Source organism: Opisthocomus hoazin, chromosome Z (genome assembly GCF_030867145.1).
Source record: "Opisthocomus hoazin isolate bOpiHoa1 chromosome Z, bOpiHoa1.hap1, whole genome shotgun sequence".
Taxonomy (NCBI): Eukaryota; Metazoa; Chordata; class Aves; order Opisthocomiformes; family Opisthocomidae; genus Opisthocomus; species Opisthocomus hoazin.
This window is the reverse complement of record NC_134454.1, coordinates 13516081-13539364: the sequence shown is the minus strand read 5'-3', so window position 1 is coordinate 13539364 and position 23284 is coordinate 13516081. Positions and strand designations below refer to the sequence as shown.

The 23284-nt window shown below is 38.3% G+C and overlaps 1 protein-coding gene across 1 annotated transcript in view; it reads left to right on the top strand.

Annotated features, from left to right (window-relative positions):
• Window positions 1–23284, top strand: part of FBXL17 (F-box and leucine rich repeat protein 17) — a 306625-nt gene that overhangs the window by 84380 nt on the left and 198961 nt on the right. Inside the window, exons 5-6 of the mRNA XM_075411650.1 lie at window positions 4572–4679; window positions 16087–16217. Coding sequence (XP_075267765.1) covers window positions 4572–4679; window positions 16087–16217 — 239 coding nt within the window. The remainder of the gene's footprint in view (window positions 1–4571; window positions 4680–16086; window positions 16218–23284) is intronic.

Here is a 23284-nt window from a genome sequence, read left to right as displayed (position 1 = left end):
TGACTTTAGTATAATATTGTGATCTCTATTGGACCCTCTGTAAAAAAATTTAAATTTAAATTAATTTTAAAATTTTTAGTCAAAAGGGAGACTGTCGTCTTTCCCTGTGTGTTGAAGAGTGATCATCTGATCATAATTCTATGCAATGACTAGCCTTTATTTCCAAATAAAGCCATTGCTGACAAAGTGCAATAAATTCAAAAACTTCTACCTTGCGTCATGGCTAGCTGTTTGTGGGTACATTTTAGTACAGGGGTAGTAATGCAAATTTTAACGTAAGTCGGAAGATTCTATGTAAACACATGCCAGTAGTCAGGCAGTTTCTCTTAAAACTGTTTCGTCACTGTGATTTTTGTTTTGTTTTCGTTTTTTTGTTTATTTAAATAATTTACATTCATGGCAGACTTTCTCTCTGTGCCTCTCTGCTTACATGAGAACATCTTTTGCTCTGGCAGAGTTTATCCTGCTAGGTGTCTTTGTTCTGAGAAATATTTTGCATATTTTGTAAACATTTATGTAGTTTACATGGAAAAAATTGTACCTTAGGATCTACTTAGGCTGCAGTGCACCTGTTTAAATAAGAGAATGTGGTGTTCATTTTGTACCAGTTACTCTTTATGTTCCTATCTCTTTTTCAGTTACTTCTGTTTGAGCTTCTGTTTTTATTGATTGTGAGGCTTTTTAGTTGGAATTTAAGTGGCTTGTATTGTTGTACCTCAGACTTTCTTTAATTCTCGTCTTTGCTTCAGGGCTGTTCCTTTTTGCTCCTTCAATTATTGAATAGAATGTAAAATAAACTAATACCAAGAGAATCTAATTTAGAATAGTCAAAATATTGAATTTCTGTAAAACAATGCAAAACTGGAATTCATATATAATAGACTTCAATATATAAAAAGAAAATTATTAAACCACATCTCACTTACCATAGATCTTTTTAATAGGAGCAAAATCTGTGCGATTAGTTCCAGACCAGCGTATTTCCCATTCACAATGCTTTAGTGCATAACTTATAAATCTGTCCTCATCATCCTATATTACTTTTTCAAAGCAAGACTAATATTGAGCAAGACAGGATGAATGAAAGTCAATGAAGGTCGACTTGACAATCCGATTATTAAAGATTCTTGGAAGAACAGTACTGTGATCTGTAAAAGAATTGGGTGTGAATTTCTGTATCTTTGTTGACAAGGGTCACTTCTGTAGAACTGCGGTATGTTTTCTATGGTAATCTGTTTTTAGATTATGCTGGTCTAATCTGTTTGTGTAGTAGATCTGAATGTCAGTTGTTTATAGTCTAAAGTATTTGTTGGTTTGCAGAAGTCGTATTTATAATGCACATTTCATGTACCTGCTCTGTCTCATAAGGGCCGAAGAAGTCTTTGAGGAAAATGTAACATACAGTTACATATTACATTATGAAGAGACACTGTTAAGATTGGATAATCATTGCATACATGCCACTGCTAATTTTCCCATGCACTCTTTTCATCAGTCACTTATCTTTCATTCATTCTCCAGAACAGGCCATCTCTTGGGAGCATAAAACACATTCGTACAATAAAAGAGGTTACTGAAATAGTGAGCTGACCTGTATGTTTGAGATTAAATATAAAAGTTCAAGTATGTATATAAGCCATCTGTGCTAGACACTGCAGATGATAAAATAAAAAAAGTCTTAATTAAATTTTTTTCTGTCTTAGAAACATATTCGAGCTTTAAATTTAGCTTCCATAGCAGATCTGTCTGAAACTTACCTAAATTTTTTGCTCCCTTATTCAAATAGGTCTAATGAAAAATAACACTTCTGCATACAAACCTTGTTTTATTTTTGAGCCATACATAAATAGGGACAGAAAGGATTCAGTTATCAATTACTCTAACTGAAGCCTAGGTAATTGTACTTGACTATAATGCTACACATATATTTATAAATGAATTCCAGACTACTACGTGTTCTTACTTCCCCCACCCCTGCAAAAAGGAGAATAAAAAAACTTAATAAAAATTTTATTTTCTACCCTTTCATCAGATAGTTTACAGGTGTTTTGATCTGATATTTCTATGCATAGCGTCTTATATGCATTTTATGAGAAGCCGTTCTTGGGAAATTTCAAGTGTGTGTGTGTGTGTATATATATATATAGAAATACATATGTGTATTTTCCTTCCCAACTAATACAATCACCACAGAGTGTGGTTGTGTGTTAATGGTAACTAACTAAACAGAGCATCAACTGGCCTTCATTACAGTCTCTCAAGGCGAGAGTGATGTTATTAAAATATCAGTTGCTATGAATGACATAGGGTCTGGAAAAGAACTAGTATGTTCCTAGACACTGGTATGGTAAAGAATGCTGACTGTGAGATTACAGTGCTGATAGAGAAAATTTTTACAATGTTTCCCACTTGAAGTCAGCTTCTGCAGGTGGTGGAGTTTTGCTGGCTGACAGCAAAGGATGGGATCTGTTATTGAACTGAGCTGAAAGACAGCAAAAGTTCAATGCACTGTTATTTTATTTATAAGTCAAGATTTAAGGAGAGAAATTGCTGTTTGCAGTAGCAAAATGCCTATTGAAAGTGGCAATTTCTACCACAGTAATAGTAAAGCATGTTCAGGTAATGTCCCACTACTTTTGACAGATTGTAAATAATGTTTCTAAACCTGGAAAATCATGAGGCTTTCATAGCATAAGGAGATAATGAAGAATCTTCTGACTAGGTAGATGCTGCATATCTAACAAGCACTGAAAAGGTTCACTGCTGTCTCTAAACTATTTAATATATATAGTCATAGTCTACTGTTACTAACTTTTGCCAAAGTTATTCTTTCACAGCTTTTGTTTATAATGCAGAAAATTCCATAGTATGAACGAAAGATACTTTGAGATACGGTAATTTTATTATTTGTATTCAAAACAACATTTTTTTAAAACCTTTATGCACCCAAATGTCAGCTGTAGGGATTTTTTTTTTGTTGAAGTAGTCAGACCTCAGACATGGATCTGTGCAGATACGACATGATCGCTACCCAATTTGTGAATGAATCTGTTTTTCTGACCCTTTTCCCCTTCCTTTTGGCCTGTTCTCAATTTCGTTGGCTTCTGAACACACAATCCCAACAGGGTTTAGCTTTTGCTTTTGTTTGGCACATGAGCGACAATAAAAATCTTTGCTCACTGAGAAACTGCTGCTTTGAGAAAGCTGCATTAGACCTATAACCATTTTCAGTAATTAAACCCATACAGCTTATATGTGGTGGTGTACCTATAATCTTGTTGTCCTCCCTTGTCTCCAGGCTATCTTTTCAGAAATTTGCTTTAACACAGTCTTCACCAAGGTCACCATATGCTGCCAGGATGCAGTTAAGTGACATGTTAGTCAGGCAAGTAGGAACTGTGGATAAAGGTGAACCACAGCACAGTAGAAATAATGTTTCTGTGTGTGTATTCACCTGAGGATCAGCTGTGGACACTAGACATTTCAGAACTTGTTTTGCTTCAGAGTTCTGTGATAACAAGAAGACATCCTTACAAACCCAGAGTGTCCTTAGTATTCAGGGTTTATGATTCCAGACATAGTGAGACATTCCTGAGCAGTTTGGCTGGAAAATACAGGTTTTGTCCCAAAATCAATACAGAGTTTTGCATTACTGTCGATTGCACTGGGATTATGTAGTTCTCAGGAAAATCTTGTTTAAAGGAAGATAGGCAGATGTCTTAAGTGTACCTATGTCTATATTATATTCTTCACAAAATTTGCAAAGTGTTGTCCTTTTGATTATTTAGTTTACCCACAAAGCATTACAATTATGTGATGGATTGTGCTTCATAGTTACTAAATTTTATTAGGTAAACTTAAAGAAAAAATAGTTGTAGAAATAAATAAATCACAGCAAGAAACTAAATAACATCTCCATTCAGCTGATAAATGACACAGTGCTATATTATCATGAGATACAAGTCTGATGTTGGAAACATATTATCTTTAACTTAAAATCATTAATTGCTTTGTTTTAGTAAAAATGCTTAGAAAAGGAATATAAACTTAAGATATTGCACAATTCCAATTCTGTGCAGAATCAGTGATGGGTATGGTATGATTCTGCAGGCTGGCAATAACACAATTTGCTAGTATTTTCATGTTTGTATATAGTTTATGAGAATAGTGGATAGAATGGTCTCTTGGGTTATCTGCAGATAACAGATGACAATAATGTTTGAATTTGTGGTGATCATTCTCTCTTTTCTTCTATTTCTTCTCCTCCAAGAAGATGATCCCCTTCTGCTAAAAATGATCCATTTCCTTCTTATAGCATGCACGTATAGAGGTGTATGTGCATACGTGACGTTTGCTTGCAAACTCTTGAAATAAGTAATATTTATTATACTAGTGCTATCGTAGTAGTGACAATAATAATGTAGCAGCCGTGGCAGTAGTAGTGATGATTATAATAATAATGAAAGTATTAATGAGCAGCTTGCAAATATTACACAGAAGCTGCTTAGACTGTATTAAGTATGTGCTCATATCACCTATTCAACTATTAACCTGTATTATCTTTTCTGTAGGTGACCGATCAGTCAGTGAAAGCTTTTGCTGAACATTGTCCTGAGCTGCAGTGTGTTGGTTTTATGGGCTGCTCCGTTACATCAAAAGGAGTCATTCACCTCACAAATGTAAGTATCATAACTACTTGTAGCTAGTCATTGGTGTGTTTGACTATTGCCGAACCACAGGTATCAGCTAGGGTAAGTTTATACATATGATGAATAACACTGTCATGGATAGAAAAGTGACAAGATAATTGAACTTTGCATTATTTGAGCCAACACATTCAGATTTCCCTGTGTAAAAAAAACTGTAGCAAAAACATATTCAAGGGGTGATATACTTTTTCTTGAAAACTGTAATACTGTTTGGTTCAAAACTCTTTAAAATGTCTAGTTACACCAGATTCTGTTGCAAACAAGACATAATTCTGTAATTGGAAGTGCAAATTTCTTAATGCGAGAGATCTAGACAGACCCCTTACTACAACAGTATATCCCTTATGCACATACATTTGGTATGTATCCATCTCTGTATTTTAACATAGATAGAGTGATAGATAGATTTTGTTTTCTTCCTTTTTCTTTTATGTAAAAGCAGTAAATTCGGGGATTGTGCAAACATCCGGGAGAACAGAGGAAAAATGCATCTGGAATAGATACACTAATATTTATAAGAATTTAAAAAAGAAATTTCAGATGGGAAAACAGAACTCATTGTGACTGGTAAAGATGACTATAGTAATGCATATTGGATATGAACAGTTCTGGTAAACATAAAAATGGTTAAAGGGATCTTGAGTTAGCAGGTGGAGAGCATATTTAATGAAAACAGAAGGTGCCTGAAGAAAATACAGGTTTTTTGATGCAGCAGTGTAGCCCTCTTGTTGTACAGAACCATTTAGCATATCTGTAAAATGTTTTCATCAGTTTAGGGCAGCTCAGTAGCTGGAGGTGCAGAAGAAATGAAAACACTTTGGAACACATGCAACAGAAATAAGCCAGAGGAATTAATTTGCGTGGTAAAAAAAAAAAAAAAGGCGAATTACACCTGAAAGGATGCAATTCGGAAAGGGTTCTGTATACATTGAAATGATGTTTAGAAGGGGCATATATCTGTGGGAGAGAGAAATAATACAATAATTTTCGTGTCCTATGAAAACTACATAACTATAGGTTACAATTATATATGCAACATAAGTATAGGAGGTACATGATTTCGAAATCTGACCTAGATAAGTTATGTAGTCCAGGGCTTTGTGGGAAGTTCCCACACAATGGCTTTTCAGGTGCATTAGTTACTGCATTATTGTGGTCTAGATAATAATTATGAAATATTTGATAGATGTCTTATCCTTCAACCAAGTGACTTTATGATTCCATTTTATTCAAGAAAAGTCAACATGTTGATTTTTCTTATTAACGCTTAGGTCTGATTTTCATGTGGTTTAATAGTAATAAATTATTAGAAATTGTGATTTACATAGGAGTGACACTGTTGTACATAGTCCTTCAGAAAATATCTAGGAGGCTGCTTTGTCACAAACTTGGAGGTCATATGGGAAAAGGAATGACTGCATGTGCTTTTTGTTGGGAATTGAGACTTGGGGATTCCAGTTTCCTTCCCTCGAGCTGTATCTATAGAATCTTTCTGCAGGCTATTAATACTGCAAAGACAGTGATGTGATAACACTGAACATCAGGGGTTGATCAGCCTGGAGAAGAGAAGGCTCTGGGGAGACCTTATTGCAACCTTTCAGTACTTAAAAGGAGCTTATAAGAAAGATGGGGACAAACTTTTTAGCAGGGCCTGTCCCAATAGGACACAGGGTAATGGTTTTAACTGAAAAAGGGTAGATTCAGTGTAGATAGAAGGAAGAAATTTTTTACAGTGAGGATGGTGAAACACTAGAACAGCTTGCCTGAAGAGGTGGCAGATGCCCTACCCCTGGAAACATTCAAGGCCAGGTTGGACGGAGCTCTGAGCAACCTGGTCTGGTTGAAGATGTCCCTGCTCACTGCAGGGGGGTTGGGCTGGATGACCTCTAAAGGTCCCCTCCAACCCAAAGCATTCTATGATTCTGTGATAAGACATCTTCTGTAAGGTTTGGTAAGGTTTTTTTTTCGCACGGGAGTGACTTTTTGTGCACAGTAACAAGGCATTTTTTTGCATTTATTGCTACTTTAAGCTGAGGTGTGTATGCATGACAGGTGGGATGATGCTATATATTGAGGGGGAAAAAGAGCAAGTAAGAGATTTTCCCAGACATACAGTGACTGGGAAATTGTATTGGAATTCAGGCTTCTTTACTCTGAAGCTATTGACAAGTGATACCTGGTTAATCTTGCTGCAGGTGACTTCAGCAGTGTTTCCACTTGGCTTCTCTGGCAGGTTTTACTTCATAGTGCAGCAGGCAGTTTTAACCAGAACTCTGAATTGCACTGAAGCATCTGGCACAAGCACATGTTCCATTTATACAGTTCTCTAGGAAGAAAGCTGCAGTAGGGAGTTAAAACAAGTATCTAGGGAGTAGTAACGTGACCTTTAACTGCTACATCTGTCTTTTCCAGAATTTGTCATTTGATGACATCATTTTTTTTTTTGTTGTTCTAACCATCATACGTTTCTTCTGGTCAGTTTTGTGTTGAGTTCTTGACTAGTACTTCATAAGCACGTATTAATCATTCCAGTCCCGTGTTCTTAGAGAATGTGGAATCAGTTCTTTGCTCTACATGGCCTGCAAGTGTGTCTTGGAAGGCTGTGCAGAGCTAGCTCTCTTCTGTCCTTCTGCTTCCTGTGTGCAAACTGGAGATAACAGCACTGGCCTCAGTTGTAAAATTGCTTTGAGGCTGATGGATGTATAAAAATTGAGTGGTTTATTATTACTCTACTTTCCTCCTAGTAATGTTAGCTCTCTTCAAAAATACTGGCACTTGAAAATTTTGAATTACAGTGCTGCTGAAGCGCAAAGCTTTTTTAATAGCTAATTGTGGGGTAGGGTAGTGAAAATGTTGTGTGTTTTAGCAAAAAAAGAAACATTCAGGGTTTATTTTGATTATTTTATACTTAACATAGTGACACAAAAAAATTTGCTTCTTGAGAAAAGCCATGTTACCACTCTAGTGCCTTTTTTTCCTTGAAGTTATTGTAAACTTCAAAATAACGCACCTAAAGTAAATGACGATTAATGGGCAAGATGAGAAGTGCTGCATGTACATACACTGGGAGAGAGAAAAGGAAAGAGGGAGTGTGTGTATATGCAATTGACAGTTAGACTCCCAGTTGAAATCAGCGAAATCAGTTGAAATCAGTTCTGATAACCTGGGATGTTTTGTTTTGTAGCTCTAATGGTTGAAACAGTGTCTCAAAAGATCTGAATGATCTCTTCTGTGACATCAGAAAAATCAGTCCAACGTTTATCAACTTTGTTTCTGTGGAGGAGGGAAGAACACATACTAGGTTATAGCATTCTAGTTTTTATCTTCTGTTTTCAGTACATCCTCAACTATTGTTTCCTTGTTTTATCTTTTTTCTTGCTTGTATTATTATTTACACGATTTGTTTTTTTTCTTGTTTTCTCCCTTCCTCCTCTCCTCATATCCATATCTCTCAAGTTTACTGCTGGTTATTTTTGACTTTTCATTTTTCACTTTCTTCTCCTGTAAGCATAAAGATCTACACAAATGTGCAGAGTACTTGTGCACATTCAGCAATTCCAATGAAGATGGAATAACCAGATGGGTAATTTTTGTTTGTTAACTAAGTGTGAATAAGAAACTCTATATACTGACTAGTGTGGTAGTGATTTTTTTAATTTTTTATCTTTGGCCCCCAAAATGGTGGTATTTTCTTTCTGTCTTGTGTCTCTCAGCAGTTTAATTGTTGCACTTCTAATAGAATTCTAACAGGTAGCATCAGCAAATCTTGATATCTAGACAAAGTTTTATCCCCAAGCCACTTCCTTGGCTTCTTCCTTTGAGTTCTGATATATATGCAAGAGTGATTGCTTTGTAGTAACAGAGCTCTGTGCTTCTACATCATGTACTTCTGACAGACTGTCTGGTAGAGTTTATTACAGATGTTTTCATCTAAACATGTTTGAATCCTTGGGCAATTTCTTGATAGAAAAAAGTTTTAATTTATTCTTCTAATTACCAATACATAAAGTCAGTTTATCTAAGAACGATTTTTGGAATAATGTGATCTTTGTTTCGTAATTGTTACCTGGGAGTCATAGAACAGAGTAGAATAGAATCATTAAGGTTGGAAAAGATCATCAAGTCCAGCCGTCAACCCAACACAACCATGCCTGCTAAACCATGTCCTGAAGTGCCGTATCTACACATTTTTTGAACACCTCCAGGGATGGTGACTCCACCACCTCCCTGGGCAGCCTGTTCCAATGCCTGACCACTCTTTCAGTAAAGAGATTTTTCCTAATATCCAATCTAAACCTCCCCTGATGCAGCTTGAGGCCATTGCCTTCATCCTGTCACTAGTTACCTGGGAGAAGAGACCAACACCTGCCTCACTACAACCTCCTTTCACGTAGGTGTAGAGAGCAAGAAGGTCCCCCCTCAGCCTCCTCTTCTCCAGACTAAACAGACCCAGCTCCATCAGCCGCTCCTCATGAGACTTGTTCTCTAGACCCCTCACCAGCCTTGTTGCCCTTCTCTGGACATGCTCCAGCCCCTCAATGTCCTTCTTGTAGTGAGGGGCCCAAAATTGAACACAGTACTCGAGGTGCGGCCTCACCAGTGCCGAGTACAGGGGCACGATCACCTCCCTACTCCTGCTGGCCACACTATTGCTGACACAAGCCAGGATGCCGTTGACCTTCTTGGCCACCTGGGCACACTGTTGGCTCATGTTCAGCTGGCTGTCGACGAGCACCCCAAGGTCCTTTTCCACTGGGCAGCTCTCCAGGCACTCTTCCCCACGCCTGTAGCGTTGCATGGGGTTGTTGTGACCCAGGTGCAGGACCTGAAATTTGACCTTGTTGAAACTCATACAGTTGGCCTTGGCCCATCGATCCAGTCTGTCCAGATCCCTCAAGCAGATCGACATTCCTGCCCAACTTGGTGTTGTCTGCAAAGTTACTGAGGGAGCACTCAATCCTCTCATCCAGATCATTGATAAAGATATTAAACAAGTCCGCACCCAAAACTGAGCCCTGGGAACACAACCCGTGACCAGCCACCAGCTGGATTTAACTCCATTCACTACAATTCTCTGGGCTTGGCCATTTAGGTGGTTCTTTATCCAGTGAAGAGTACAGCCATCCACATCATGGGCAGCCCGTTTCTCCAGGAGGACACTGTGGGGAACAGTGTCAAAGGCCTTACTAAAGTCCATGTAGAAAATATCCACAGCCTTTCCCTCATCCACTAGGCAGGTCACCTGGTCATAGAAGGAGATCAGGTTGGTCAAGCAGGACCTGCCTTTTACGCACCCATGCTGGCTGGGCCTGATCCCCTGGTTGTCCTGCACATGCCTGGTGAGCGCGCACTCAGCATGACTCGCTCCATAATCCTGCCTGGCACCATGGTCAGGCTGACAGGCCTGTAGTTCCCAGTCCAACTTCATGTCCAATCTAACTCAGTCATACCTGTGCTGGAGTTGGTGGCCACAATGAAGTCAATCAAAATTCAGATGAATAAACCAAATATTTAAGACTCATTCAGTGCAGACATTATTAGCTTTACAGATATATAATCATAATCTACACATGACAAAATTGATTTTGTAAGAGCCTTTTCTAAACTGAGGTACTGTATGGTCCTTTCTTTAATAACTGATTTCTTTTGACATGAAGTGCTCTCCTTTATGCTTTTGTTACGGTAATATTTCCACATACCTTCTGATCTTAAAATCATCATGTTTACTGAGAACATATTGGTAGTTCTTTGGCTAGGTCTAGTGGAAACAGATTTTTAATTTATGTAATGAACTGTATTTCATAAGATGGCATGTGATTTATTTGAATCTGTTTGCATTTAGTAAGATGTCCTTTTAAATGTTCGTCTTCCAGTCATAAGAAAAAGTCATTAAGTAAGGATTTCTGAAAAATAGTGATTCTGGTAGGTTCTTCTTGAGGATTGGCTTGATGCTTCAAATGATGTGGTGCTCTAGACTGTATAAGAGAACCTTTTTACATCTTGTCAAACTAAAGCTGATCATTTTGTTGAATGAGCTGTGTCCTTCCTAAGAGATTCTTCTAATCATTTTTAAGAATTTGATAGTTGTACCCAAATGCAGTTTTTTTCACGTTGCAGTGAAGTAAAAAAGGCATTGCAGAGAAGACTGATTGCATGGTTGAATGGGTTTCAGTGCTGTGTGCGGGTGTGAAACTGCCCCCCCCCATTTGGTTCATTAGAGGTACTTGAGAGTACATAACACAAAGAGAGAGTAAACTATGACTCAGATAATGTAATTCAACAACAACTTTTAGAGTTTATAAACTGGAAATAAGTCTTGTAATGTGGGTACTATCTGTGCAGTTTAGAAGTGTGTGCAAGTAGCTTGTCTACAGTGGTCCTTAATATTAGAAAGAAGGGCAATGTATTTTTTTTTGTAGCATAAGAAGTATGCATGCAGTGAAGAAAAAAGTCAAATTTGTGTTATCAGTCATCTTGGAAGGAGTGACAGCTTGAATACATATGTAGTTCACTTTCATGTTGTGTTTTGCCCTGATACATTACAGACCAAAGGAATCTGTAGAATAATTCTGTTTCCTTAATTAACATACATTTCAGTTCCAATTTCTTCTTGGGCACGTTTTTTTACAAATACCTACACTCTTCAAAACAAACTTTTAATTTTCTGTTTTTGTAAGTGATGCGAATTAGATCTCTGTGCTTACAACAGAAGTTTTCAATGTGTATCTCTTATTTAAGACATGGGAGCTCAATCCTCTGCAGTATTTAACTTTAAGAAATGAAATTAAAAGTTGTGAACGTGCAGAACATTAAATCAGTCTATGGGAAAATAGTCTCCTCTGTAACTATTCAGTCATTTTCCAATTCTTCCATGTACGATTACTGTTTCAGGAACACAATGTATCTCAATAGTATAGTTCATTTACTTCAGGTCATAAGTAAAAATTAATGTATGTGACTTCTAAAAAACAGTTTATAGATGCTATTGAAATAATAATAAAAAGAATGTCATATACATTTTTTTTTCAGATTGCTGCTTTTTATTTCCTGTGATCACATGTTTACTTTGGGGGGCTTAAATCGGAGAGCAGTTTATTTCCTGAAGGCACATACACACAGACAGTGTCAAGACAATTAAGCATAATTAGCAAAAGATGTGAATTTAAAGCTCATTAAGTCCTTATAAGCACTCTCCTTCAGAGGTAGTTTGGCTTTACTTCTGAAGAGGATTGGTCTTATGTGAATTGTTTAGTGTTGGACTTGGCAGCATTAGGTTTACAGTTGGACTCGATCTTGAAGGTCTCTTCTAATCTAAATGATTGTGTGATTCTGTTCTATGATTTTGAAGGAAGCATATGGCTACAGGAATTGTGGAAGTGTGTGTGGAACAACAACAACAACAAAGTATTTCATACTCATTCTAATAGTAGTCCCACACAATAACAGCTAAATATTCAGAGTTGAGACACCCACACTGACAGATGACTGCTGATCCCAATGGTAATAAGTAATTTTTTATCATCTAAAGTATATGAAATTTATACTAATCTTGAACAGTCTTAAATCAGGAATATTTTGTCTCTTTTTTGTTTGTTTGTTGTTTGTTTACTTGGTTGGTTGTGATAAGTTTTCAAACGCTCTAGCTTCTTGATTAGCACTGCACATATTTTAATATTACAAGTTCCAGTAATCAAGTTACAATTCTTGTGAACTCCACAACATTCAGGCACGCAAACGGTATGATAATCTCAAAATCTTTAAATATATCAACCTCCATAAAATTTCATTTAAACCAACAAAAGTATTGAACAGAAATTATTTTATTGCAATTTAAAATAGTTGAGATCTGAAAGTAGTAATTTCTTAAAAATAGGGGGTTTTTTTATTTTAATATGTTTTTAAAAGAACTGAAACTCTGTTTTTCAGACTTCCTTTGTCCAAAATCATTTTGTGATCTAAGTGGTTCTTTTTTCAATTTTCTGTCTGTTAGTGGGACCGGGAGGAAGGGTCCGACATCCTCTTCCCTTCTAATCCTATTCATCTATCTAGAATTCCCCTGAAATTTAAGTGACATTATTATACTATCACACAATTTTAGCACTGAGTCAATATTCAGTAATTTCAGCAAAGTTGTGTATGTGTGTAGCACACAGAATTCATTTCACTGGTTTTGCTTTCTCTTAATTATTTTATTTTATTTTCCATTTCATATATTTAAGCCCTCTGTCTATTATTTGTGTTGTCTGTTTTATTGTCACATTAAATATTCCTTTTTCAGTTAAAACATTTTATATGCTGGAGCAGAGTTCAAAGTTTAAATTCTGCTCAAGCTGAGCATTATTTGTAGAGCTATAAAATTAAGAGTTGAAGAAATTTTTGAATATCTGTAGAAAAATGGCCCTGAAATTGCTTAACAAATTGGTATTTCTGCATGAAGAAAATTGGTTTTGACTGAAAAAAAAAAACAAACAAAAAAACCCCAAAAAACTGTATTCATCTTGGTGCCCTAAAATTGAGTAAAGTCACAGAATTTCATTTTCCTGTGGAAAAATGCTAATTAAAGGTATGCAGTTTTAATCTCAAGATTTATGCATGCACTGAAGATTCGAACATCCCAACTGTCCAATTGTCTGCTTTAGAGACATATATTTTTCTTATGTCATACTACTTTTACATGTGAGCGTTAGGGGTAGAATATAAAACTTATGTAATTTTTCTTGATTTTTTAAAATACTAGTGATTAATAAAGGATTCAGCATTGTAGCATTAACCCATTACATTTACTTTTTCATATAAAATATAAAACAGGACATTTGTCATTGAAGTATTCATCCCATTTTTTTCAAGGACTATGAATACATGTACATTTATAACAATACTCTGACTGGTAAGATGATGTTGATACCTCTGATTTAAATAGGCAAAGGGGTATTCTTTTTGCATGTCATGTTCAAATTCATACAAAATCATGTCAGAAGGTCCAGTACTTAAGGGAATGTGTATCCAATTCTGCAGCTCTTGAAAGTCGTTCACTCATCTGAAACGGCCATAGTGAGGTTGTATAGATCAAATTATACTTGAAGAGCTTGGCTCAGTCTAAAGCAGTCTCTTCAAACTTCTGAGACAGTAAGGTTTTCTGGATCAAGTAAGCTGCACCTGATAAAAAGGAGAATTAACCTACCAAGTAGGTCAGGTGTCAGATAGACTGTTTAAAATGGATGAATATTACAGTAAAAAAGGAAAGTGATGGTTAAGTTACTGTATATTGAATAAAATGGTAGACCATTATTAGTATGGAGGAAAGAAACAGTGAGGCAATGATTATTCTCCTGTGTCAGTAAAGGATAAAATCTGCCTTGGAAAGCCTATTAATTTGCTTAGTAGGAATACTAGGAATTCGCTTTAGGTTTTGAGTCTACCCATGCAATGCAAAAGTCTTTTTTTTTTCCTGGGAAGTAACGAATTCTTTCTGCTGTATTCATCATTGCCTCAATGAGGTAGATACTCTACTGTTACCTCTTACCTAATATGAAGCTATGTTAGTTAGACACTTTTTAAATAAGCACTGATGTCCATGCATTGATTTATCTTTAATGCAAGTTCATGTTTTTTACTCTGTAAGTAATAATAATTACAAAAGAATCACCAGTATTATCACCTGCTCATAGGAAGAGTGTTGTCATGAAGGAAAACATGTTTTGGTCAAGAATTCTATTTTTTTTTTAATGGGATGATTTTCTGCTTGTCTTTGAGGTCTGGTAAATATTTTTTTTACTGTTATAGAACATATGAATTGTTGAATTGTCCGGTAAGTTTATTTCCAATGTCATAGGCATTGGCCATGTTATTGCCCACACAGTACAAAGGCTGGAGTATGTAACGCAAATAGCTGTCTGAAGGTGACAAAGTTGCTCTAAGCTTTGCCTTCTTCTTGTAGTTTATGCAGAAGAAAATGAGGGGTTGGTTGTGAGCTTTTTCTGGGTGCATAGAACGTATGTCTTTTAAACTTCCTTCTAGAGCAGCATGTATGAAATGCACAGAGACAGAGCTTTTAAAATCTGTCCCATTTTACTAACACAATATCAATCATTAAGTGCTTTTGTCCCTAATAGGCAAATAAGATTATGAGAAGTTCAGTGGGATAACAAGCACCTCCATAGTACACCTGTGGCAGTATCCTAAGAATAGGAATATTATTGTCCTACTTCCTATAGACATACCCTGTGGTGGTTTCTCAGAGGTCAAGTACCTTAATTTTATGCTTGTTCTGCAGAATTTTTGGAAGCAGTATGTGGTTTATCTTCAGCTTTAGTTTGGAGAGTGTTAAAAACTTCTGGAACAAAACACCACATTCTGTAGAAGACTATCTGCATTTGAAGTCCTCTTTTTTTCCTTTTCCTTTTTATCTTTTTTTTTTTTCCTTAAATACATTGACTTAATAATTAACTACTGAAGTAGACCGATTGTATGATCTCAGTTGTACTCCTTTACTTAATCAAATCCTTAGTGACTTATATCATTGAATAGGATTATTTTTTCTCTCTCACAGGAAAGGTAAATTTAATTAAAGTGTCAGTATTACCTAATGCAATTATTTTTCCAGAGTATAACAGAGATTATTTCAGACAATTTTAAAAAGCAAAGAGCACTTGGAGGTTATTGTGGCTAAACTGGTCAGTTGTTTAAGGATACTGCAGAAACCTCTAAAAATTTTGTTCTTTGAATCCATAGCTCATAAAAGGAGTAAGAGGGTTTTGTTTGCTTTTGAAGGACATTTTAATGCTTAACAATACTAATGAATCAGATTAATCAGTGCATAAATCATAATCATATTGTTCTGTGACTCCAGCATTTTTTGTTCATAATTTCCAGGTTATTTTGGATGGCGGTGGTGGTGAGACTACAGTGTAAATACTGTATTTTCCACTGAGTTTGTAATATTTACTTAGTTTGAAAGCCTTAGATTCTGGAGTCTTTAATTACATGTATTTGAATCTAAGCACAGAAGTGCTCTCTCCGCTTCCTTCTATGCCCTATTTTTCTTATAATTAAATGAGCTGGTATGCTACCTTGCTATCTTACGCTCCATACAGTTGAAAGCAGGAAGTCGTAGGCCCCTATTGTAGATGTGTTGGACTATGAGTGAGAGTGTTTGGATTTCATGGAGTAACTGAATGCCTGAATTCCAAGTTTGCGAAAGTTGGGTTCTATGAGCATCTCTGATGTGTTTCTTTTTTGTGAAAAATACAATAACCTCATCTTTCTTGACTAACTCGCCCATATTAAACATGATACCAGAAAGTTTAATGGTTTTTATAACAGTTGTGTATCTGAGCAAATTTCAGACTATTTCTTTGTGTTTTGTTTGTCTCAATAGCTAAGAAATCTTTCCAGCTTGGATCTACGTCACATCACAGAACTGGACAATGAAACAGTGATGGAAATAGTAAAGAGATGCAAAAACCTTAATTCCCTCAATCTGTGTCTGAACTGGATCATTAATGACAGGTAACTTCATTATAGTGTCTAATATCAGTATAAAGCAAATTTAACTAATTGTATGGGTTGAGAATAATTCCTCATGGCTCAGGGAATGAAGGAGATCAGTAAAAGCAAGCAGTATTCTCTGAGTGTTTGTTCTTCATTATTTTGGGTAAATCATCTAGACACATATTTTGCAAGGTGTATATTTCTGTAGTGGAGATAACTTTAATTATAACTGCGTGGCAGCACGAATCTGTTTCCTGTAGATTTCATGAGAATGTGCTCTTCACCATGTGTGATTGAAATGTGCAATTGCAATTAGGACTCCTTTAGTAGGTAACCAGGATTTAAACAGTTTTATGTGCATACAAACAATGAAGTGTATTTTTGACTACATAAGGAAAAAGAAATTGTTTGTGAGTTAAGTAGTGGAATTCATATGTTTTTAGAAAGCAACAAGTCCTTTACTTTTTCACAAAGAGACTCTCCAGAATGAGACTGAGAATAACTGGTGTTATTACCTTAGGCTTTTCCTTTTGACCAAAATATCTCCTATCCTGCTATATTCTGTCCTTTTTATGAAGTAATTTATTTTAACATTAAGGAAATGCACACAAATGATGCATAGTTATATTGCAGATCAGACGAAAAAGGGAAATAATTGAGAATTTGAAAAGAGGAAGTTTCCTTTTAAGATCATAGAATCATAGAATGATTTGGGTTGGAAGGGACCTTAAAGATCATCTGGTTCCAACGCCCCTGCCATGAACAGGGACATCTTCCACTAGACTAGGTTGTTCAGAGCTCCATCCAACCTGGACTTCAACACTTGCAGGGAGGGAGCATCCACAACTTCTCTCGGCATCCTGTGCCAGTGTTTCACCACCCTCATGGTGAAGAATTTCTTCCTAATATCTAATCTAAATCCGCCCTCTTTTAGTTTGGAGCCATTCCCCCTTGTCCTATCACTACAAACCCTTGTGAAAAGACCCTCTCCATCCTTCCTCTAGGCGCCCTTCAGCTACTGGAAGGCTGCTGTAAGGTCACCCCGCAGCCTGCTCTTCTCCAGGCTGAACAGCCCCAACTCCCTCAGCCTGTCCTCGTAGGAGAGGTGTTCCATCCCTCCGATCATCTTTGTGGCCCTCCTCTGGACCCGATCCAACACATCCATGTCCTTCTTATGTTGGCGGCTCCAGAGCTGGACGCAGGACTCCAGGTGGGGTCTCATGAGAGTAGAGTAAAGGGGCAGAATCCCCTCCCTCAACCTGCTGGCCACGCTTCTCTTGATGCAGCCCAGGATGCGGTTGGCTTTTGGGGCTGCAAGCACACACTGACGGCTCATGTTGAGCTTCTCATCCACCAGTACCCCCAAGTCCTTCTCTTCAGGGCTGCTCTCGAGCCACTCTCCACCCAGCCTGTATTTGTGTTTGGGATTGTCCCAACCCAGGTGCAGGACCTTGCACTTGGCCTTGTTGAATTTCATGCGGTTCACACAGGCCCACCTCTCCAGCCTGTGTAGGTCCTTCTGAATGGCAGCCCTTCCCTCCAGTGTGTCAACCACACCACACAGCTTGGTGTCTTCGGCAAACTTGCTGAGGGTGCACTCAGTCCCACTATCCATGTCGCTGTCAAAGATACTGAACAGCACCGACCCCTGAGGCACACCATTCGTCACTGGTCTCCACCTGGACATCGAGCCATTGACTGTAACTCTTTCTGTGCGTCCATTGAGCCAGTTCCTTGTCCAGCGAGTGGTCCGTCTTTCAAATCCATGTCCTTCCAATTTAGAGACAAGGACATCACGCAGGACAGTGTCAAATGCCTTGCAAGATGAGAAAATTGAGCAAATCACTACCTGTAAGTTCACAGGAAAGAACATTTTTAATTACTTTTCACAGATTGCTCTATTATAACTGGTGCTTTTAACAAAAGCAAGGAGACACTATTAACAGAGAGGGGGTTCTAAAACAGTTTCATAGAAACTAGAATGGTGTAGTTTAGCAGTTCTTCTTCTACTCTTAGTAGACAAGAGGCAGGTGTTGGTCTCTTCTCCCATGTAACTAGTGGTAGGACGAGAGTCAGTGGCCTCAAGTTGCGTCAGGAGAGATTTAGATTAGATATTAGGAAAAAATTCTTTACTGAAAGAGTGGTCAGACATTGGAATAGGCTGCCCAGGGAGGTGGTGGCGTCACCATCCCTGGAGGTGCTTAAACGTGGAGATAGGGCACTTCGGGATATGATTTAGTAGGCATGATGGTGTTGGGCAGATGGTTGGACTTGATGATCTGAGACGTCTTTTCCAACCTATGATTCTATGATTCAGATTTTTTTCTAACATACATTCTTTCAAGGTTTTATGAAGTCCTTCAGAATGTACCAAAGGGTGAATGAGCTTAAGCTTTGGTGAAAGTATAATGTTCAGAAAATACTAAAATAGAAGTGTGTTGGATAGGAAGTATCACTGAACTTTTACTGTAACTTCTTTTACCCTTTAAGACTGTTTTTTTGGTGTTGTAGGTTTAGGTCAGACCCTTAATGTAACTTCACTGGTTTTGAAAGCATTTAGTCACTCAGAACTTTCTGTGTGTAGGGCCTTATTTTCATGTGCAGAATAAAGCCATTGTAATGGAAAATTTTAGAGTAAGTCAGAAAAAAATAGATGAAAAATGTAAATTTAAAAGACACGCACTTCTCAGGTTTCAGTTCCAGTACTTAGCAATAGTGTGCCTTTCTGCATGAACGTTTTGAGTAGGGCAGTCAGCTAAGTATGATTCAAACTGTTCTTGAAATTCCTTTACTAGAATTACTAGAATAAGAAATATGTCTTCTAATTAATGCATATGACTGTAAAACTTGATATTGAATGTAGTTAGAAATGTATTATATTACGTTAATATTATAGAATTATATTATATTGTGTTGTGTTATATTATAGAAAACTTTTCCATCCATGGCAGATAACCTGCTGTTGTATGTAAACTTTTAGGGCATTGACTTTTGTCTCTGTAGTTCTTTCCATTTTGTGTTTATTTCTGATCATGCATGTCAGTACTTTTTCAACATATGACTGATAGTTAAATATGTAGTCAGGTTTTAGTTATTTAAATTAGCTTTGCTAAAAGTAAACAGGGAGAATTTAGGAAATAATGCCTGTGTTAAATCTTACTCGTAGGCAGTCATTTGTCAATTCAAATATTTTTCCTGTTTCACAAGTGAGATGAAGCTCCAAATACTAGTCTTAAGTCATTTCCCTTACTCCAATGCTGAATTAAGAATTGCTGAAAATTACATAAAAGGAACATGATACCAGCACTGGGTTGCAATCCATGTAGACACAGTTCAGCAGAATATGATGAGCATATTCACTGTGAGGATATGAATGATCCTTCAGAAGTTCACAGGACTGTTCAGGTGCGTGCCTTGGGTGAAACCCCAAGTTAGTTTAAACTGATTAAGTTAGTGTATTAATGATTTAAGGCAAGATGAGCTTTATTTTTTTGTTTTTTATTTGATGCCTCCTAGTCAGAGGGAATATCAGAGGAAATTCTGCATCGTGATACTTTTGAGTAAACCTTTTGTTTGTCATTGTTTCCAACACGTATGAGATGGTAGCAGTCTAATGTTTTACCTGACTCTTGGTTTTAAAAATGAGAGATCAGTTCTACCACCTCACCTCCCAGCTCCCCATTATCCAGCCTGCTTACCTGTGTGATGCAACTACACAGGGCTTGTATTCCAGACTTTTAGCAAAGTTAACAAGACACTTTTTTGTTCTCTCTAGAACAACTGAGGGTTGGGTGTTTTTTTTTTTTTTTAAAGCCCTGTAAAACTGTTTTCCTCCATCCGTTTGTGCAGAATCAAGGGTGGAAGAAAACTAGAAATTATCAAAAATACCAGTATAGCTTAAAGATGCATCTTTGAATTTTCTGTTAAAGGTAGTTGATTATTGGTAGGTTTTACAACAGAAGTAAATCACTGGTTTTAAAACATTGTTTTAGATTTCTTTATTGTTTCCGGAAATCCATAAAAATTCTTTCCATAAGCAAGACTGTGGCCCCAGAAGACTTTTAGCACTCTCTTGCTTGTGACACAGTGTTAGATCTAATGCTGTGACCATTGCATTTCTTGCAAAGTAGCTGAAAGGAACGGAAAATTCCAGAGTGCAACAACTCTGTATGGCAGGCACTTGCTAAGATTTTTGGTGCTGTCATTCTTTTGCACATGCAAGAAATAACACAAACTATTATTTCTCTGTTTTGATTAAAGCTATTTTTGCTTTTAGAAGTATGCATCTCAAATGCTATGTAGGGCAGTAGAAAGTAATTCATTTTTACCCAGGGCAAAAAATATGCTCAGTATATTCAGTTGAGATACTCTTGACATTAGTTTTAAAAATGAAAGAAAAAAAAGTCCCTTATAATGACTTGTAAAAAAAGTCTCTAAAAGTTGAGAGTTAAGCAAGATCATAAAAAACCAGTTAAAGTAATCTAACATAATGATTTCTTCTGGAAGTATTACAGCTCCCTCAGAAGTTCCATATAGTATTTATCATGTTATGGTTGCAGTCAGTTTGTAAGACTTCATCTCTGCCACTCCATCCTCATGCTTTTCCTCTGCTCCAGCATGAGCTCTTGTATGGGGTTTGTGTGGCAAGGTTTTGGGAGTGGAGGGGCTGCAGGGGTGGCTTTTGTGAGAAGATGCCAGGAGGTGCTCCTGTGTTGGACAGAGTCATTTCCAGCTGGCTTGAAAACAAACCCACTGCTGGCCAAAGCTGAGGCAATCAGCAACGTGATTGCATACTTAAGAAGGGTTAAAAACACTGCACAACAGCAGCCAGGAGAGAGGAGTGAGAATAGGTGGGAGCAACAGACACTAAGGTCAGTGAAAGAGGGTGAGGTGCTCCAGACACTGGAGCAGAGATTCCCCTGCAGCCTGTGACGAAGACCGTGGTGAGGCAGCTTGTCCCCTTGCAGCCCATGCAGGTCTACAATGGAGCAGATATCCACCTGCAGCCTGGGGAAGACCCCACATCAGAGCAGATAGATGTGCCATGAAGGAAACTGCGACCCCGTGGAGAGCCCATGCTGGAGCAGGCTCCTGGCAGGACCTGTGGCCCATGGAGAGGAGCCCATGCTAGCGCAGTTTGCTGGCAGGAGCTGTGACCATGTTGGGGACCCACACTGGAGCAGTCTGTTCCTAACTGTAGCCCATGGAAAGAACCCACTCTGGATCAGTTATGAAGGACTTTATCCCATGGAAGGGACCCCATGCTGGAGCATGAAAGCCATGTGAGGAAGGAGCAGCAGAGACAAAGCACATGAACTGACCACAGCCCCCATTCCACCTGTCTCCCTGCACTGAGTGAGGCAGGGAGATAGAGAAGTTGGAAGTGAAGTTGAGCCTGGGAAGAAGGGTGGGGTGGGGGAAAAGTGTTTTTTGATTTTTGTAATTTGTCATTATGCTATGCTATTTGATTGGCAATAAATTAATGTCCCCAAGTAGAGTCTGTTTTGCCCGTGATGGTATTTGGTGAGCGATGTCCCTGCCCTTATCTCGACCCACGAGCCTTTTTATCTTTTTTTCTCCCCATGTCCTGCTGAGGAGGGGGAGCCAGAGAGCATGTGGGTGGGCACCTGGCTGCCCACCAAGGTGAACTCACCACAGGTCTCCGCAAGCTGCTGTCCTTCACAAATTGCTCCAGTGTGAGTGTTGCCCATGTGCTGCAGTTCTTCAAGAACTGCTCTGACATGGGTCCCTCCCGTGACCTATAATCCATGAGGAACAGACTGCTCCAAGCATGGCTTCCCCTCAGGCCACAGTTTTTGCCAGAAAACATGCTTCTGCGTGGGCTTCTCTCCATGGGCTGCAGCTTTCCTCAGGGCATCTCCATCTGCTGCAGCATGAGGCCCTGCACACAGGTTTCAGTGTGGATATGTTCTCCATGGGCTGCAGGGGCACAGCCTCCCTCACTGTGGTCTTATCCAGAGGCTGCAGGGGAATCCCTGCTCTGGCACCTGGAGCACCTCCTCCCCTTCCTTCTCAGATGCTGGTGTCCGCAGAGCTGTTTCTCTTACGTTGTCCTCGCTCCTCTCTCACACTGTGCTGTGCAGCATTTTTCATTTTTCTTAAATATCCTTTCCCAGAGGTGCCATCATCTTCATCTGATATAACTCTAGTAAAATATTTTACGGTAGTTTCTTTGACCTAGATGTATAGGAAACAGAAAAATAAAACTCTATTGTATGTGGTAGGCATCTGTACTATTCTACCATAAGTAACTCCAGTTTTCTTCTTGTCTTAGGTTAGCCTTGTCTAACAGCCCAACACCCACCTAGCCACTCATTCTCTTTTCAACAGCACCAGAGGGGAAAAGAAACAAACAAACAAAAAAAAGGAAAAAAATGGAGTGAAAAAGCTCATGGGTTGCGATAAAGATGGAGACATCACTTACCAGTTACTGCTGAGAGCAAAACAGATTTGAGTCAGGGAAAATTTGTTCTAATTTATTACAAGTTAAAATAGATTCCAGTAGTGAGAAACAAGAAGGCAAATGGTAAAACAGTACCTTTCCTGCCTTTTTCCCAGGTTTAACTTCACGTCTTCACTCCAGAGTCCTCTGCTGCCTTAAGCAGTGGAGTGGGATGGGGAAAGGGCTGTTAGTCCATACGCAGTGATTTCCCTCTGCTGCTCCTTCGTCCTCATATTTCCTCTGCTCTGGCATGGGCTCTCCATGGGCCACAGCTGCTTTGGGAGTATCCATCAGCTCTGGCTTGGGCTCATCCATGGGTTGTAGTGTGGCTGTCTGCTCCAGTGCAGTGGAACACTGCCACCTTCTCCTGCCCTGACCTTGGTCTTGCTTAAATACGGTTTCCCAGAGATGCCACCATGTTGGCTGAGGGGCTCAGCTGTATCCTGGGTCTGTTGGGGCCAGCTGGAACTGGCATAGTGCAGCCCTGACCTCTCCTCACCAACACCACTCTGCAGCCCCCCTGCCAGCACCTGGGCATCTGCACCCGGTACAGTGGTTTTCATTTCACAATTAAAAACAGGTTACTGGGGGTCAGGTTGCTTTCATAACCAGGTAAAATGTG